Here is an 18,771-nt window from a genome sequence, read left to right on the forward strand (position 1 = left end):
TAGTGGAATAGACCCGATGGGCCGAACGGCCTATTTCTATTTCTTTGACTTGTGAAAGGTACAGTACAGAAACAGGCCCTTTGGCTTACCTTGTCCTTGCCCATCCACTCCACCATCTGCCCAGCAAAGCTCCCTATCACTTGCCGGGCTTTGTCCTGCCCCCACCTCTCTTTTCCAGCCTCCCCCCACCCACCCCAACTGCGATGTCTGAAGAAGGCTCCCGACCTGAAACATTGCCTGACCATTAGCTCCACTGGTGTTGCCTGACACATTGAGTTCCTCCAGCACTTTGTGCTACTTTAATCTCATTTTTCCACACTAGGCCTTTATGCCTCGTATGCTTTTCTTCACAAAATACTTGTTCCAACACCTATTAAACATTGTAATTGCATCTGCCTCCTCCGGCAGCTCTTTCCAAATATTCACCCTCTGTGAGGAAAAACTCTCGAATTTCCTTTCAATTTCTCCCCTCCCACGTTAAATCTGTGCCCTCTATTTCTAGAATCCTCATCCATGAAAAATACTTTATGTACTGTATGTACTTTTTGTACCTTATGTACAATATTATGAGAGGGATAGATTGGTTAGACACACAAAGTCCCTTGCCCAGAATAGGGGAGTCAAGAACCAGTGGACATAGGTTTAAGGTGAGGGGGAAAAGATTTTATAGGAACCTTAGGGGTAACATTTTCACACAATGGGGGGTAGGTGCATGAAATTAGCTGCCAGAGGAAGTAGTTGAGGCAGGTACTATTGCAGTGTTTAAGAAACATTTAGATAGGTACATGGATAGGACAGGTTCGGAGGGATATGAGCCAAACGCAGGCAGGTGGGACTAGTGTAGCTGGGACATGTTGGCCAGTGTGGGCAAGTTGGGCCGAAGAGCCTGTTTCCATGCTGTAAGACTATGACCAACTTTATAGACCTCCTAGACGAAACATGACCTGTTGGGCCCCGTTCCCAATGCAATATTCCACCACTCACTCATAGCCCCCAACTGTGGCAATAACTTGTAAAAAAATAAGATGCATGTGAACGCATCTCTCTCTCCCTCGTCAGTCCACTATTCCCCACCTCCATTATCCTCCCTCTCTCCACCCTCCACTAACCCCCCTCTGCTTCCTCCCGTCACCCCCTCCCTCCTCTCCTCCCTCTTCCCCCACCCCTCCTCCATTATCTCGCCATCCCTCTCCCCTACCCCTATCCTCCTCCATTTCCCCTCATCCCAAGCACTTCCTACCCCTCCTGTTCACCATCCCTTTTCTTTTCCCTTTCCTCCTCCCCTCCCCCACTCCTCCCCTCTCCTCCTCCCCCCCCCTCAGTCACTCCTTCCCTCCCTCCATAACCCCTCTCCCCTCCCTACCCCCCTCCTCTCTGTCTATCCCGCTGCTCCCCCATTCCTCACCTTCCCCCCTATCCCACCCCCCCCACTCTCCCTCCTCAGCTCCCCCACTGCCCTCTCTCCCTCTATCCCCCACTCCCTACCTCCCCATTCCTCCCTCCTCTCCCTCTATCCCCCCCCCTCTCCCACACTCCCTCCTCACCTCCCCCACTTTTTCCTCCCCCCCCCTCCCCTTCTATCCCCCCTACGATGTTTTTTTAAAACAGTTTTTTTTAGCCATATTTTATGTAAATGGAAAAACCTAGCCCCCTAGCCCCCTATTCCCCCCCCCCCCCCCCCCCTCCACAATTAAACTTGTGTTCAAAAAAAAAAAACTTCCCCCAATAATGCTGGAATAACTCAACAGGACAGGCAGCATCTCTGGAGAGAAGGATTTGGTGACGTTTCAGGTCAAGACCCTACCTTCAGTCTGAAGAAAGGTCTTGACCCGAAATGTCACCCATTCCTTCTCCTCGCTAATAATGATCTATTCTACATTATCCTTGATCTGCAACCCCTTTGTTTCATATTCACGCCTTACATTTCCTTATCTCTGTATCTCCCTCTCCCCTGATTCAGTCTGAAGAAGGGTCTCGACCCGAAACGTTACCTATTCCTTCCTACCAGAGAAGCTGCCTGTCCCGCTGAGTTATTCCAGCATTTTGTGTCTATCTTTAGTATGGTTATGATTCAAGGGCAAGAAAGTAACAGAAAAAAGTTCAGACTGAGCTGAACAGAAGTTTTAACTCTTCCAAACAAAATTTGACAAGTGTGTAACACGAGCAATATGCCTAATGAACATTCAAAAACCTAAGGTAACAGGAAAGAAACTCAGAACAGATATGACAGAAATATGATGCCTTGATACGGACAAAACCACTAAAACCACTTGGATGATAACATAACTAAAAAAAAAAACTGATGGAGGAACTGAACAGGTCAGGAGGGAATTACACGGAAGACATTTTCGGGTTGGGACCCTTTTTTTTTTCGTTTTGGTTTTAAAGATACAGCGTGGAAACAGGCCCTTCGGACACCGAGTCCCCACAGACCAGCGATCACCCCGTCCGTTCACTAGTCCTAACCTACACACTAAGGACAATTTACAGGAGCCAATGAACCTATAAACCGGAACGTCTTTTGAATGTGGGAGGAAACTGGAGCACCCAGTGAAAACTCACTCAGTCACAGGGAGAACGTACAAACTCCATAGGTTCACACCCGTAGTTAGGATCGAACCCGGGTCTCTGGCGCTGTAAGGCAGCAACTCTACTACTGCACCACCGTCCTGACCCATCTACACACTCTGGAATAACTAAACAGGAAGCATTTGTGAAGGGAAATGAACATATGACATTGCAGAGATGGACACAAAAATACTGGAGTAACTCAGCAGGTCAAGCAGCGTCTCTGGAGAAAATGGAAAAGTGACATTTTGGGTTGGGACCCATCGTCGTATTTTGCATCCATCTTTGATATAAGCCAGCATCTGCAAATCCTTTTTTATTACATGTGATATTTCGGATTGGGTCCTTCCTTCAGCCAATGGAAACACCGAGCAGGTCAGGCAGCATCTGTGGAGGGAAATAGACCCAGACCATTTCAGGTTGAGATCATTCTCCAGTCTCTGGAAACGCTTGTTAGGCACCATCTGTGGAGGGAATTGGACAGACGACATTTCAGGTTGAGACCTTTCTTCAGGGACTCTAGATACACTGAGCAGGTCAAGCAGCATCCGTGAAAACAGAGAGAGTTCATAGATATAGATATGCCATTTATTGTCACTATACATGTACAGTGAAACTGAAAGCTGCTCGTACTCAGTGCATACATACAATTTTACACAAAAAACAAGAAACAGAAAAACAAAACAGAAGGGAGATGGGGGGGGGGGAATAGGTGCACAAATTCTACGGCGCTACATACATATATACATATATACAGATGGAAGTCCGTGTTGGGCGGTGTAGTCAGTGCATGTGTGGATTTGAATTTATGGTAGATATAATTCTCGGGAAGCAGCTATTCCTGAGTCTGTTTGTCCTGGATTTGATGCACCTATAGCGCCTTCCAGAGGGCAGTAGGTCGAACAGTCCAAACGCAGGATGGGAGCTGTCTTTGGTGATCTTCTTTGCCCTGCTAAGGCAGCGGGAGGTGTAGATGTCCATCAGGGAGGGGAGAGGGCAACCAATGATCCTCTGCGCTGTCCTGGTTACCCTCTGAAGCCTCTCCCTGTCTGCCATGGTGCAGCTGCCATACCATGCTGTAATGCAGTATGTCAGCAGGCTCTCGATGGACGAGCGGTAGAAGGTCAGCAGCAGGTTAGAGTCCAGGTTGTGCTTCCTGAGGACCCTCAGGAAGTGCAGCCGCTGCTGAGCCTTCTTGATGACCGCTGTCGTGTTGTCCGTCCAGGAGATGTCAGCCGCGATATGGACGCCGAGAAACCGGAAGGTGTTGACCCTCTCCACACACTCGCCGTTAATGTGTAGGGGGACTAAGTCGGTGCTGTTCCTCCTGAAGTCGACAATGAGCTCTTTTGTTTTCCTGGTGTTCAGAGCCAGATTGTTTTCTGAGCACCAGGTTGTCAACTTCAGGACTTCCTCTCTGTAGGCTGCCTCGTCTCCCTTTGAAATAAGTCCGACCACAGTAGTGTCGTCAGCAAATTTGACGATGCGGTTGTTGTTGTGGGCCGGACTACAGTCGTAGGTGTAGAGACAGTATACCATGTTTCCTGGTTTATCAGTAAGCTGGAAAGAGAAAACTATAATTAGTTTTCAGTAATGAAGAAGATGGAGGAGGAACAGGAATTACAAAGGGAATACCTCTGTTAGACAATAGGTGCAGTAGTAGGCTATTTGGCCCTTCGAGCCAGCACCACCATTCACTGTGATCATGGCTGATCATCGACTTTCAGTAACCCGTTCCTGCATTTCTCACCATATTCCCCGGCTCCACTGTCTTTAAGAGCTCTATCTAGGGTAAGACTGAATGTGATAAATGTAAAGGGCCTGTCCCACTTGGGTGTCATTTGCGCGTCATGTACGCAACATCATTTACGCGTCACGACACACGTCGCGAGCGGTGCCCCAGGATTTTGGGATGTACAAAATCTTTGCGCACCATCTGCGTGACGCGCATATGACGCCCAAGTGGGACAGGCCCTTGAGTTCATAAGTGATAAGAGCATAATTAGGCCATTCGGCCCATCGAGTCTACTCTGCCATTCAATCTCTGAGCTACCTCTCCCTCCTAACTCCATTCTCCTGCCTTCTCCCCATAACCCCTGACACCCATACAAATCCAGAATCTATCTATCTCTGCCTTAAAAATATCCACTGACTTGGCCTCCACAGCCTTCAGTGGCAAAGAATCCCACAGATTCACTACCCTCTGACTAAACAAATTCCTCCTCATCTCCTTCCTAAAGGAACGTCCTTTAATTCTGAGGCTATGACCTCAGGTCCTAGACTCTCCCACTAGTGGAAACATCCTCTCCACATACACTCTATCCAGGCCTTTCACTATTCAGTAATGTAGTAATAGTAATGGCAAATGGGATCAGACATCGCTTGGATATTTCTCTGCTCGGCCCACCACTATGTCAAGTCATTTTTCCTCTGTTTTTATTTTATTCCAGACTTTAGTAGCACCAATAAACTGCAGACCCATTTGGTAATTGCAAATTTATATTTTCAGTGCAAACTTGCGCACTGAAACCATTCCTCTCCCAAAGGGAGTTAGGGAATGGTGCAGAACAGCATGGCTCATTAAACAATTGTAGAGTCATAGCTTATGTGTGGGTTGTCAAATGGTGAATGATTCTGCAAGGGTCTGGCATTCTGAGACATCCAAAAACCATTAAAATTAATTAAGTTTTACACAAAATAATAGAGAATTCATGATAAAATAAATGAAAAAAAAAAATTAAAACACTGAAGACAAATCAAAACATTTAACCAAACTCCATTAATTATGAAATTATGTAAGCAAACTGATACAATGGTAGATGTTCTCTTATCTCGCATCTGTGCTCCTCTCCATTGATATGAGGACTTATTCTCCCTAAATCAGGTCTAATCTGACACAAATTTCCCAAGATGAGTCTCGCCCCAGACACTCCCTCTTCTCCTCTCCCCCATCAGGCAAGAGGCGCAGGAGTATGAAAATGCACACCTCCAGATTCAGGGATAGTTTCTTCCCAACTGTTATCAGGCAACTGAACCATCCCATCAACAACTAGAGAACGGTTCTGAACTAACATCCACCTCATTGGAGACGCTCGGACTATATTTAATCGGACTTTATCTTGCACTAAATGTTATCCCCTTTATCCTGTACCTGCACACTGTGGACGACTTGATTGCAATCAAGTGTAACCTTTCCGCTGACCTGATAGCACGCAACAAAAAATGGCTTATCACTGGACCTCGGCACGCTTGACAATAAACTAAACTAAAGTTAAATCCTAACCACAGTGTTTGCAGACCTGTGATTCTTGCTGCAAGTAAGAATGGCATTGTTGCTTTGTCAGTACAAATGGCAATGAATCTTTCGTGACTCTCTTGACCCTTGACCCTGGGAAGATATCTGGAGTGATTACAGAGGTGTCCAGATTCAGATTCAATTTAATTGTCATTGTCAGTGTACAGTACAGAGACAACGAAATGCATTAATTACAGAGTGATTACAGAGGTGTCCAGTGGTCCGGGTGGAGGTCGGAATTTGCCCTGGAAGAGGGACCAGAAAGTTTGGCACACGCATCATGCAAAAATTCATTGTCAGTGATACTGACGGGAAGGCAGTGTGGCGCAGCGGTAGGGTTGCTGTCTTTCAGCGTTGGAGACCCAGGTTCAATCCTGACTACGGGTGTCACCTGTATGGAGTTTGTACACTCTCCCCATGACCTGCGTGGGTTTTCTCCAAGTGCTCCGTTTCCTCCCCCACACCAAAGACGTGCAGGTTTGTAGGTTAATTGGCTTTGGTAAAATTGTAAATTGTCCCTAGTTTGTGTGAGGTAGTCTTATGCCCCTGTCCAGCTTGGGAAACCTGAACGGAAACCTCTGGTGACTTTTCGCCCCACCCAAGGTTTCCGTGCGGTTCCCGGAGGTTTTTGTCAGTCTCCCTACCTGCTTCCACTACCTGCAACCTCCGGCAACCACCTGCAACCTCCAGGAGCCGCACGGAAACCTTGGGTGGGGCGCAAAATCTCCAGAGGTTTCCGTTCAGGTTTCCTAAGTGGGACAGGGGCATTAGTGTGCGGGGATCGCTGGTCAGCGCGGACTCGCTGTGTCTCTGAACTGAACTAAAAAGCAAAGAACTCCAGGCTATTCCCAGCAAATTGCAGCGCATTGTTATGATCTTAGCAAGGCTTATGAAAGAGGATATGAATGAGTGCCAAATTTTAATATGGAGGAAAGATTTTGATCCTTGGATCACTGATACATGTCTTGCAGTAGATGTTTATGGAACCTATAAATAAAGCTGGATGCAGATTATCCTTCAGGCTGTGGTGAATTTAGATTGTACTTCATTATCAGACAAATGTTGTTATATTAATGCTATTAAATTTTAAATGTTTTACTTCAGATTTGATTGTGGGACATTTCACTTTAAATGTCCATACCTTGTGGTACCTGAAAAAGAAAGAAAACAAAACATTAGGGAGATAGGATTTTTGCTCATTATTCTCAGAAAGTAATTAAGTTGATGAGTCCATTATAATTCACAATGAGATTTGTGAATCAATTGTTGCTAATGAAAACACTGTGTATTCATTGCCACAGAAGGCTGTGGTGGCCAAGTCGATGGATATTTCTAAGGCAGAGATAGATAGATTCTTGATTAATGTGGGTGTTGGGGGTTGTGGGGAGAAGTCGGGAGAGTGGGGTTGAGAAGGGAAGATAGACCAGCCACGATTGAATGGCGGAGTAGACTTGATGAGCCAAATGTGTTAATTCTATTCCTGAAACCTATGAACTAGATACCTCTGGGGAAGCGTGGAATTGTCTGCTGATGATTTTCCCTCTGCTGCTTTACATTGGGAGATGTTGACAACAATTAACTCAGTAAATGTGAAATCCATGAAATGCAATCAGTAAATATACTGATATCTACTGATATGATATAAGGGGCGTGATGGTGGCGCAGCGGTAGAGTTGCAGCCTTACAACGCTAGAGACCCGGGTCCGATCGTGACCTCGGGTGCTGCCTGTACAGAGTCCGTACGTTTTCTCTGTGACCGTGTGGGTTTTCTTCAGGAGTTCCACTTCCAAATCCCACGTGCAGGTTTGTAGGTTAATTGGCTTCTGTAAAATGGTAAATTGTCCCTCGTGTGTAGGATAGTGTTAGTACACTGGTGATCGCTGGTCAGTGCGGACTCATTGGGCGGTAGGGCCCGTTTCCACGCTGTAGCTCCAAATTAAACTAAACTAAACTCACAACACACTTAGTGGATGGAACCATTCTCAAATGCATTAAACTGACTTTAAATGTATTGAACCAGGTTTACCAGGAAGGAGTTAAGGAAGAATATGGGATTTGAGATGCCTGGAGAACATTTGTTTTTTTGTCAGTTAACAAATAGCAATGATATTACATTGTAGTTATGAACAATACTCAGTGCTTTCTTTTTTTTTCCATTATGTTACTTTTCAAATGTATGATTTGGGTAATTACTGAATCTGACAAAACAGAAGAGGCCCATTATGTTTGAATGTGTTGTGGATTGCAGTACCACTCTTCAGCTTACTCACCATAACATAGCAAATACATTATCTTCAATTGTTTGTCTTATTATGGAGTCATAAGTCACACAGCATGGCAACAGGCCCTTCAGCCCAACTTGTCCACACCAACCAACATGCCCCATCTAAGATCATAAGTGAAAGGAGCAGAATTCGGCCATTAGTCCATCAAGTCTACTCCACCATTCAATCCTGGTCGATCTATCTCTCCCTCCTAACCCCATTCTCCAGCCAGGGATGAGAAGGTTAACCTACGAAGAGTGTTTGTCAGCACTGGGCCTGTACTCACTGGAGTTTAGAAGAATGAGGGGGACCTCATTGAAACGTACAGAACAGTGAAAGGCTTGGATAGAATGGATGTGGAGATGATGTTTCCACTAGGCACTGGACCTGTACTCATTGGAGTTTAGAAGAATGAGGGGGGACATCATTGAAACATACAGAATAGTGAAAGGCTTTGATCGAGTTGATGTGGAGAGGATATTTCCACTAGTGGGAGAGTCTAGGACTAGAGGTCGTAGCCTCAGAATTAAAGGACGTTCTTGTAGGAAGGAGATGGAGAGAAATTTAGTTAGTCAGAAGGTGGTGAATCTGTGGAATTCTTTGTCGCAGAAGGCTGTGGAGGCCAAGAATGGATATTATTAAGACAGAAAGATAGATTCTTGATTAGTACGGGTGTCAGAGGTTATTGGGAGAAGATAGGAGAATGGGGTTAGAAGGGATAGATCCGCCTTCTTCTGTTGTATGTCTTTTAGCCCTGCAGCTCCGTTGAGGCGAGCCAGGCCAACGTGTCATCGTCCAGGTCAATCAGACCTTGTTCACCATTTGGTGGCCGGTGTTTGGGGCAACTGGTGACTATGTGCTCCACTGTCTGTGTTGGGTCCCCGCACTCGCAGGAGGCGCTGTCCACGAGGCCCCACCTCTTCATCGCTACTCCATAGCGCCCGATGCCTGTCCTCAAGCGGTTGAGGGTTGTCCACTGCTTTCGGGGCAGGTCCTGGCCAGGGACGTCCATGGGGTCATTGATGTAATGGTGTAGCCTAGATGGTTCCGCTGACTTCCACTGGTCTCTCCATCTCGTCTTGACCCAGGCGGCCTTAGAAACGTCAGCCGGTGTTGTGCAGAGCAGCTCTTGGGCTTGCGTGGCAAAGGGGCACCGTGACTTGAGGCGCACTCGTCGTGGTGTCTCTGTGACCATCTGATGGAGGAGGTGGGATTCACTGGTCTGTGACTTTCGAGAGAGGGCCAGCGTGGCTGCTTCTCGTCTGATGTTGCCTGGGGCGATGCCAGCGAGGACGGGCAGTTGGTTTACTGGGGTGGCTCGCCTCAATGGAGGATTTTAAAGGGATAGATAGATCAACCATGATTGAATTGCGGAATAGACGTGATGGGCCAAATGGCCTAATGCTACTCCCCATAACCCCAGACACCCAGGACGACACTAGTCCCACCTGTCTGCATTTGCCCCATATCATTCTTAACAGGGATGTAATGCTGAGGCTCTATAAAGCACTGGATAGACCGCATTTGGAGCATTATGAGCGGTTTTGGGCCTTATATCTGAGGAAGGATGTGCTAGTATTGGAGAGGGTCCACAGGAGGTTTTTGAGAATGATCCCATAGATGATTGGGTTAACATATAATGAGCGTTTGAAGGCTCTGTGCCTGTAGTCGCTGGAGTTTAGAAGGTTGATTGGGGACCTCATTGAAAATGTGTGAAAAGTGAAAGGGCTGGATAGGGGGGATGTGGAGAGGATGGTACTCCTAGTGGGAGAGTCTAGGACCAGAGAGCATAACCTCAGAATAAAAGGATATTCCTTCAGAAAGGCAATGAGGAGGAATTCCTTTAGTCAGAGGGGTGTGGAGGCCGAGTCAATGGACATTTTTAAGGAGATTGACAGATTCCTGATTAGTACGGGTGTCAGGGGTTATGTGGAGAAGGCAGGAGAATGGTGTTGAGGCAGAGATAGATCAGCTACGATTGAATGGCGGAGTAGACTTGATGGGCCGAATGGCCTATCCATGTAACTGTATCTTTTGAAACAATGGAATTTGCATAGAAAATATGTGCAGGAAGAGGCCATTCGGCCCTTCGAGCCAACATCGCCATTCATTGTGATCATGGCTGATCGTTTTTAATCACTATAGAATTTAATCACGTTAATCACATTAGCAAGGAATGATGATGTTCCAGCTCCTTCCAACTCCGTTTTTTCTTTATTTCCTCTCTGTGATTTATTGCCACAAAACGCATAGTAAAGTAAAATGCTTTTCCTGCATTTCCTACATAATCACCATAACTTTGCAAACCTTCACCCCTTTATCTCCTCAGTTTAAAGGAAAAAGTTCAAACGTTTCCATTGCTCAACATTACCAAAGTTGCTCGTCTGTGAACGACTCCTGTTAAATCTCTTATCCAGCCTACTCAAGGTGACATTTAGTTCCTGCGTTATAAGAAACTGAACCGAATAAGTGAGATAAGTTGCGTAGGAAGGAACTGCAGATGCTGGTTTACACCAAAGATAGACACCAAATGTTGGAGTAACTCAACAGGACAGGCAGCATCTCAGGAGAGAAGGAATGGGTGACCTTTCGAGTCGAGAGACGTCTTCAGACCCGAAACGTCACCCGTTCCTTCTCTCCAGAGATGCTGCCAAGTGAGATAGGTTTTGAGTTTAGTTTAGAGATGCAGCATGGAAACCGAGACATTGCCACACCGACCAGCGATCCATGTACACTAGCTTTATCTTACACACTAGGGACAGTTTACAATTTTACCGAAGGCAATTAACTTACAAACCTGTATGTCTTTGGAGTGTGGAAGGAAACCGGATCACCCAGAGAAAACCCACAACGTCACAGGGAGAACGTACAGACAAGCACCCCAAGCCTCAGGATAGACGCAAAAAGCTGGAGCAACTCAGCGGGACAGGCAGCATCTCTGGAGAGAAGGAATGGGTGACGTTTTCTGATCGAGACCCTTCTTCAGACGCTTTTTCTCGACCCAAAACATCACCCATTCCTTCTCTCCAGAGATGCTGCCTGTCCCGTTGAGTTATTCCAGCTTTTTGTGTCTATCATCGGTTTAAATTTGAGTATAAGAGCAGGGAGATTCTACTGCAGTTGTACAGGGTCTTGGTGAGACCACACCTGGAGTATTGCATATAGTTTTGGTCTCCTAATCTGAGGAAAGACATTCTTGCCATAGAGGGAGTACAGAGAAGGTTCACCAGATTGATTCCTGGGATGGCAGGACTTTCATATCAAGAAAGACTGGATAGACTCGGCTTGTACACGTTAGAATTTAGAAGATTGAGGGGGGGATCTTATAGAAACTTACAAAATTCTTAAGGGGTTGGACAGGCTAGAGGCAGGATGATTATTCCCGATGTTGGGGAAGTCCAGAACTAGGGGCCACCCTATTTATGCGGCTAACCAGTGGTTTGCATCTTGCAGCGTAGCCTCTGTATTTCTGTTCATGAAGTCTTCTGCAGACAGTGGTCATTGACAAATCCATACCTGACTCCGGAAGAGTGTTTCTGATCTGTCGGACAGGTGTTTGGGGATTTTTCTTTATTATAGAGAGATTTCTTCTGTCATCAGCTGTGGAGGTCTTCCTTGGCCTGCCAGTCCCTTGGCGATTGGTAAGCTCGCAAATGCTGTCTTTCTTCTTAATGATGTTCCAAACAGTTGATTTTTGGTAAGCCCAAAGTTTGGCTGATGTCTCTATACCGGTTTTACTCTTGTTTCTCAGTCTCATAATGTCTTCTTTGACTTTCATTGGCACAACTTCGGTCCTCATGTTGATAAACAGCAATAAAAGTTTCCAAAGGTGATGGAAAGCTAGGTGCTGAGAGCTCTCTTAAACCTGCATTGAGGAGGCATTTAAACACACCTGAGTAATTACAAAGTGTTAAAGAAGGAACTGCAGATGCTGGAAAATCGAAGGTACACAAAAATGCTGGAGAAACTCAGCGGGTGCAGCAGCATCTATGGAGCGAAGGAAATGGGCAACGTTTCTGGCCGAAACCCTTCTTCAGACTGAACTTAGTTAAACTTAGTCATACTGCATGGAAACAGGCTCTTCAGCCCAACGTGTCCCATCTACACTAGTCCCACCTGCCTGCGTTCAGCCCATATCTCCTATCCAAGTATCTGTCCGAATGTCTTTTGAATGTTGTGACATTACCTGCCTCAACTCCCTCCTCTGGCAGCTCATTATATATACCCACCACCCACTCTGTGAAACATTTTCCCTTCAGGTTCCTGTTAAATCTTTCCTCTCTCACCATAAACCTTTGTTTAAGAACATACCTTTAGGAGTGAGATGAGGAGGAATTTCTTCAGCCAGAGGATGGCCAATCTGTGGAATTCATTGCCACGGGATATTTTTACGGCAGATATTGATAGATTCTTGATTGGTACTGGTGTCGGGGGTTATGGAGAGAAGGCGGGTGAATGGGGTTGAGAGAGAAAGATAGATGAGCCATGATTGAATGGCGGAGTAGTCTCGATGGGCCGAATGGCCAAGTTTTGCTCCTATCACTTATGAACATATGTGCTGCGGTTCTTGATTTCCCTACTCTGGGTAAAATAGTTTCTATATTTGCCCTATCTATTCCCCTCATGATTTTGTACAGTATATTTCTATCAGATCACCCCTCATCTTTCGATACTCCACGGAATAAAGCCTTAGCCTGGGTTTAGCGGGTTCAGTGCAGGCAGGCTGGGCTAGTGTGGATGGGGCATGTTGGTGGTGTGGCCAAGTTGGTCTGAAGGGCCTGTTTCCATGCTGTATGACACTATGATCCGAGGGATCCTGATGCAAAAGCTCACCTGTCCATGTTCTCCAGAGATGCTGGCTGACCCACTAAGTAACTCCAGCACTTTGTGTCTTTTCTTGTAATCCAGCATCTGCAGTTCCTTGTTTCTAAATAAAAAGGGAAATTGTCAAATGAGATCTGCCAGGGTTTCCCCTCAGGATTAATCTTTGATTCACAAGAGTAACAAATGCAAGTAAACTCAAGCCTCCGTCCCAGTACCAAGCAAAGAAATCACATCAGATCAGGTTGACAGCATCTAGTCCAGAAACTAATCACTTCTGAAAACCAGATTCAAATGCAACAGGAATGGATGTTTCTTCCTTCTGCTTGCTAGGAGAATCTCAGGTGACAGAGATGTGAGGAGACTTGGCTTACAAAACGTCTGCACGCTCTCTGACCACTTGGATGCCCCCTGCGAGAAGCAACAATTTTTTGATGTTGGTTGTTCTAATTTATTTATGTATTAAGTTGTTCTAATTTTCATCTTCAAGACTGGCCCTTGCTGCACGGAGGCAGGGGAGTGGAGATCACAAGCCATTCATTGCTCAGTGTACTGGGTTAGTTGAAACAATCCCACTGGTTATACATTATGAACCATGGATTATTGTCCTCCTGAAGTCTCCTACAATGCCGCTCATTACATTGCCAAGTTTTATATTATTTGCCAGTTTTAAAAGCATTAATAATAATAAAAATAATAAATTTTATTTATGTGCGCCTTTCAAGAGTCTCAAGGACACCTTACAAAAATTTAGCAGGTAGGGAGGAAAAACATGTAAGGGGAATTAAATAAATAGTAGAGACATGACTAGTACACAAAGTAAAGACAGAATTCAATACAAAACACAATATGAGGCAATTAATGCACAGATGAAAAGGGAGGGGGACGTGGGGCTAAGGATAGGCAGAGGTGAAGAGATGGGTCTTGAGGCGGGACTGGAAGATGGTGAGGGACATGGAATTGCGGATCAGTTGGGGGAGGGAGTTCCAGAGCCTGGGACTCCCTACACACAGGTCCACATGTGTGTGTGTGTGTGTGTGTGTGTGTGTGTGTGTGTGTGTGTGTGTGTGTGTGTGTGTATATATATATATATATATATATATATTTGTTATATATTAAAACTGGGTGTATGTGTGTGTGTTGTGTGTGTGTGTATGTGTGTTTCTGTGTGTGTGTGTGTTTATGTGTGTGTGTGTGTATGTGTTTGTGGGTGCCAGATTTGGCGTTTGATTCCTTGGTCCGCCAGCACTCCATCATGAAACCCCGTCATTTTTTCCATTTCGCTAGCTCACTCACTTTTACATTCAAGTATTCACTCCTCAAAACATTTTTTCTTTTTTATGTACCCATTTTAAAATAAAATGGGCGAAATCAAAAAGTACATCAGTTTGCCACTGGGTATTTCTATTCGGAGAACCAAATCACATTTGTGCAATTTCAGATGTTGTCAGGATCTTGACATTCTTTTAATGGTCGTTATTTTGTAGCTCTGTGAGGTTTATGTCCCGACCATATGTTCAAGTCTGCGTGGCCTTTTCTTTTCCTGCGTGTGATTCATCGGTTTGAGTTGCTGCTGGAACTCTGACATTTTTATGTGTAAGAAGGAACTGCAGATGCTGGTTTAAACTGAAGATAGACACAAATGCTGGAGTAACTAACTCAGCGGGACAGACGGCATCACTGGACAGAAGGAATGGATGACGTTTCGGGTCGAGACCAGTCCGGCTGAGTTACTCCAGCATTTTGTATCTATCCTCTGACATGTTTATGTTTGTTTGACTCCTGCATTCAAAGACAGCAGCATGAATTTGTTCAGCCGTATAGCGCGCATCTTACGTGGTTAGAGGGGCATGAAGGTTTGTGCGTATACATCTATAGAAGAAAAAAAAGAGGATCTGATAACTATCTGAATAGGATGCAGTTCATCTTGCTAGTTACTTCATAAATATTAATAGCAACATCCTGAACGATTCTACGTAAAAGCACATAATGGTTCACCAAGTAGTTCATGGTCATTCATGCGTATCCCTGATTTTATATTCCAATTTTCACTCTTTCATCCTGAAGATAATGACTCATACCTTGGTTTTCATCACAGGCTCTGTGTCTCTTCAATGACTCAGCAGACCATCCTGTTCTTCATTTCTCAGTGTGTGTATCTGAAGCCTACTTGAATATATTGAGTTTGACAGGGCCTTACACTCATTCTGCTTTAGTTTAGTTTAGAGATACATGTGCGGAAACAGGCCCTTCGGCCCACCGAGTCCTCGCTGACGAGTGATCCCCGCACATTAACTCCATCCTGCATACACAAGGGACAATTTTACATCTATATCAAGCCAATTAGCCTACAAACCTGTACCGTCTTTGGAGTGTGCAAGGAAACGAAAGATCTGGGTGAAAACCCACCCAGGTCACGGGGAGAACGTACAAACTCCGTACAGACAAGCACCAATAGTCAGGATCGAACCCGTGTCTCTGGCGTTGTAAGGTAGCAGCTCTACCGCTATGCCACTGTGCTGCTCTCAAGGCATTCATTCTACCGCAACCAGAGAGCGGTTCTCAACTACTATCGGACTATCTTTGATCAGATCACACTGGCTTTACCTTGCACTAAACGTTATTCTCTTATCATGTATCTGCACTCTGTGAATGGCTCGATTGTAATCGTGTGTTGTCTGTCCGCTGGCTTGTTAGCACGCAGCTAAAGCTTTTCACTGTACCTCGGTACACGTGACAATAAAATGAACTGAACTGAAACTGGATGTCGATTAGAAGAGGAAAACTTTCACAAGGTTTCTTCCTCCTGCTTTGGATGCAAGGACCAGAGATGTATTTGAGGCTTGTCTTTTAATACTCACTGTGCCAGAGACCCAGGTTCGAACCTGACATCCGGTGCTGTCTGTGTGGAGTTTGCATGTTCTCCCTGTGACCGTGTGTATTCCACGCCTGTCTGTGGCATTTTTTATCAAGAACTCCCCTTCCGAGGTAATTCAATTTCATCCTACGCCCCAAAGACGTGCAGGTTTGTGGGTTAATTGGCCTCTACTTTAGTCATAATTAAATTTATAAGCATTAGATAATAAAAAATAATCCTCCTGCTAATATGGGTCCTCGTGAAGGATTAATCCTACTTTATTCCTTCTGGTTATTCAATAGACAATAGTCAATGAGTGCAGGAGTAGGCCATTCGGCCCTTCAATGTGATCATGGCTGATCATCCCCAATCAGTACCCTGTTCCTGCCTTCTCCCCATATCCCCTAACTCTGCTATCTTTAAGAGCCCTATCTAGCTTAATTTTAACTTAAACTACATTATTGTGTCCTATAGGTTATTTAAATAACATTTTATCATTTAATATTATCAAATATTAATCATTAAGTTATCGTTGAATAACTTTTTAGGAAAGAACTGCAGATGCTGGTTTAAATCGAAGATAGACACCAAATGCTGGAGTCACTCAGCGGGACAGGCAGCATCTCTGGAGAGGAGGAATGGGTGACGTTTCAGGTCGAGACCCTTCCTCTGTCCGAAGCGTCACCCATTCCTACTCTCCAGAGATGCTACCTGTCCCGCTGAGTTACCCCAGCATTTTGTGTCTATCTTCTATTGAATGATTATTGTTTCAACTTAGTTGAATAACTGAGTTGTTTTTGCCATGAGACGGATCAGTCATTTCGGATCTTTTTTTAATCTTTTTTCTCCTTCCGTAGGAAATGATTTATTTCTGGTCGCAGTTCATGAGCTTGGCCACGCCCTTGGCTTGGAACACTCCAATGATCCCTGCGCAATAATGGCTCCATTCTACCAGTACATGGACACGGAACATTTCCAGCTTCCGCAAGATGACTTGCAGGGCATCCAGAAGATTTATGGTTTGTAGCTGTACTTTCTGATCTAGATATTCACCTCTGCCACCCAGACATGATATTAACATTGCCCATGGGGAAGTTCAGGATAAAAATGCCACAGACGGCCGTGGAGGCCAAGTCAATGGAGATTTCCAAGGCGGGGATTAGCAGATTATTCATTGGTACGGGTGTCAGGGGTTATGGGGAGAAGGCAGGAGAATGGGGCTGAGAGGGAAAGATAGATAGACATAGACATAGACATAGAAAATAGGTGCAGGAGTAGGCCATTCGGCCCTTCGAGCCTGCATCGCCATTCGATATGATCATGGCTGATCATCCAACCCAGTATCCTGTACCTGCCTTCTCCCCATACACCCTGATCCCTTTAGCCACAAGGGCCATATCTCACTCCCTCTTAAATATAGCCAATGAACTGGCCCTCAACTACCTTCTGTGGCAGAGAATTCCACAGATTCACCACTCTCTGTGTAAAAAAATGATTTTCTCATCTCGGTCCTAAAAGACATCCCTCTTATCCTTAAACTATGACCCCTTAGGCTCCTATGATTATGGACTTCCCCAACATCGGGAATAATCTTCCTGCATCTAGCCTGTCCAACCCCTTAAGAATTTTGTAAGTTTCTATAAGATCCCCCCTCAATCTTCTAAATTCTAGCGTGTACAAGCAGAGTCTATCCAGTCTTTCTACATATGAAAGTCCTGCCATCCCAGGAATCAGTCTGGCGAACCTTCTCTGTACTCCCTGTGGATCAGCCATGATCGAATGGCCCAGTAGACTTGATGGGTCGAATGGGCTAATTCTGCTTCTGTCAGTTATGACATTAGGAAATGAACAGTAGGCAGTTTTTAAAACTTGTGGAACTCACCACTTGACTCAGAAACAACGTCTGTTCATCTGTTGTGAGGCTTCTGAACCGTCCTTCCATAAGTGGGGGAACAATCCAATTTTAATCTATACCATTGCGAACATTGGACTTTGTCTCTGGTACTGGTGCCCTACAAGGCTTTAGTTTAGTTGAGTTTAGTTTATTGTCACCTGTACCGAGGTACTGTGAAAAGCTTTTGTTGCGTGCGAACCTGTCAGCAGTAAGACAATACACGATTACAATCTACCCACCCGCAGTGTACGGGTACATGATAAAGGGAATAATGATGAATAACATTTAGTGCAAGTTAAAGTCCAGTGAAGACAGATCAAAGATAGTCCAAGGGTCTCCGATGAGATAGATCGTAGCTCGGGACTGTTCTCTAGTTGTTGGGAGGATGGTTCAGTTGCCTGATAAAAGCTGGAGAGGAAACTGTCCCTGAATCTGGAGGTGTGTGCCTTCACACTTCTATACCTCATGCCTGAGGGGAGAGTGGAGACGAGGGAGTGGCTGAGATGGGACTGAGAACTATATTCTGCATTCTGTACCTTTCCCTTTGCACTTGAGTTGGGCTCAATTGTATTTATGTGTAGTATTATCTGATTTGATGGGATAGCAGGCAAAACCTATCTTAACCTATAACCATATAACAATTAACCATATAACAATTACAGCACGGAAACAGGCCATCTCGGCCCTTCTAGTCCGTGCCGAAACACTTATTCTACCCTAGTCCCATCTACCTGCACTCAGACCATAACCCTCTATTCCTTTCCCGTCCATGTAACTATCCAATTTATTTTTAAATGATAAAATCAAACCTGCCTCCACCACCTCCACTGGAAGCTCATTCCACACAGCTACCACTCTCTGAGTAAAGAAGTTCCCTCTCATGTTACCCCTAAACTTCTGTCCCTTAATTCTCAAGTCATGTCCTCTTGTTTGAATCTTCCCTACTCTCAGTGGGAAAAGCTTATCCACGTCAACTCTGTCTATCCCTCTCATCATTTTAAAGACCTCTATCAAGTCCCCCCCCCTTAACCTTCTGCACTCCAAAGAATAAAGACCTAACTTGTTCAACATT

The 18,771-nt window shown here is 45.1% G+C and overlaps 1 protein-coding gene across 3 annotated transcripts in view; it reads left to right on the plus strand.

The window, feature by feature from the left end:
* The window catches only part of LOC129696137 (matrix metalloproteinase-16-like), a 208,985-nt gene that overhangs the window by 130,814 nt on the left and 59,400 nt on the right, over positions 1-18,771 (plus strand). For all 3 annotated transcript variants that reach the window (XM_055633637.1, XM_055633636.1, XM_055633639.1), the window contains one exon: positions 16,663-16,824. In XM_055633637.1, the coding sequence (XP_055489612.1) occupies positions 16,663-16,824 (162 nt within the window). The remainder of the gene's footprint in view (positions 1-16,662; positions 16,825-18,771) is intronic.

This window comes from Leucoraja erinacea, chromosome 4, assembly GCF_028641065.1.
Source record: "Leucoraja erinacea ecotype New England chromosome 4, Leri_hhj_1, whole genome shotgun sequence".
In the NCBI taxonomy this organism is placed as follows: domain Eukaryota; kingdom Metazoa; phylum Chordata; class Chondrichthyes; order Rajiformes; family Rajidae; genus Leucoraja; species Leucoraja erinaceus.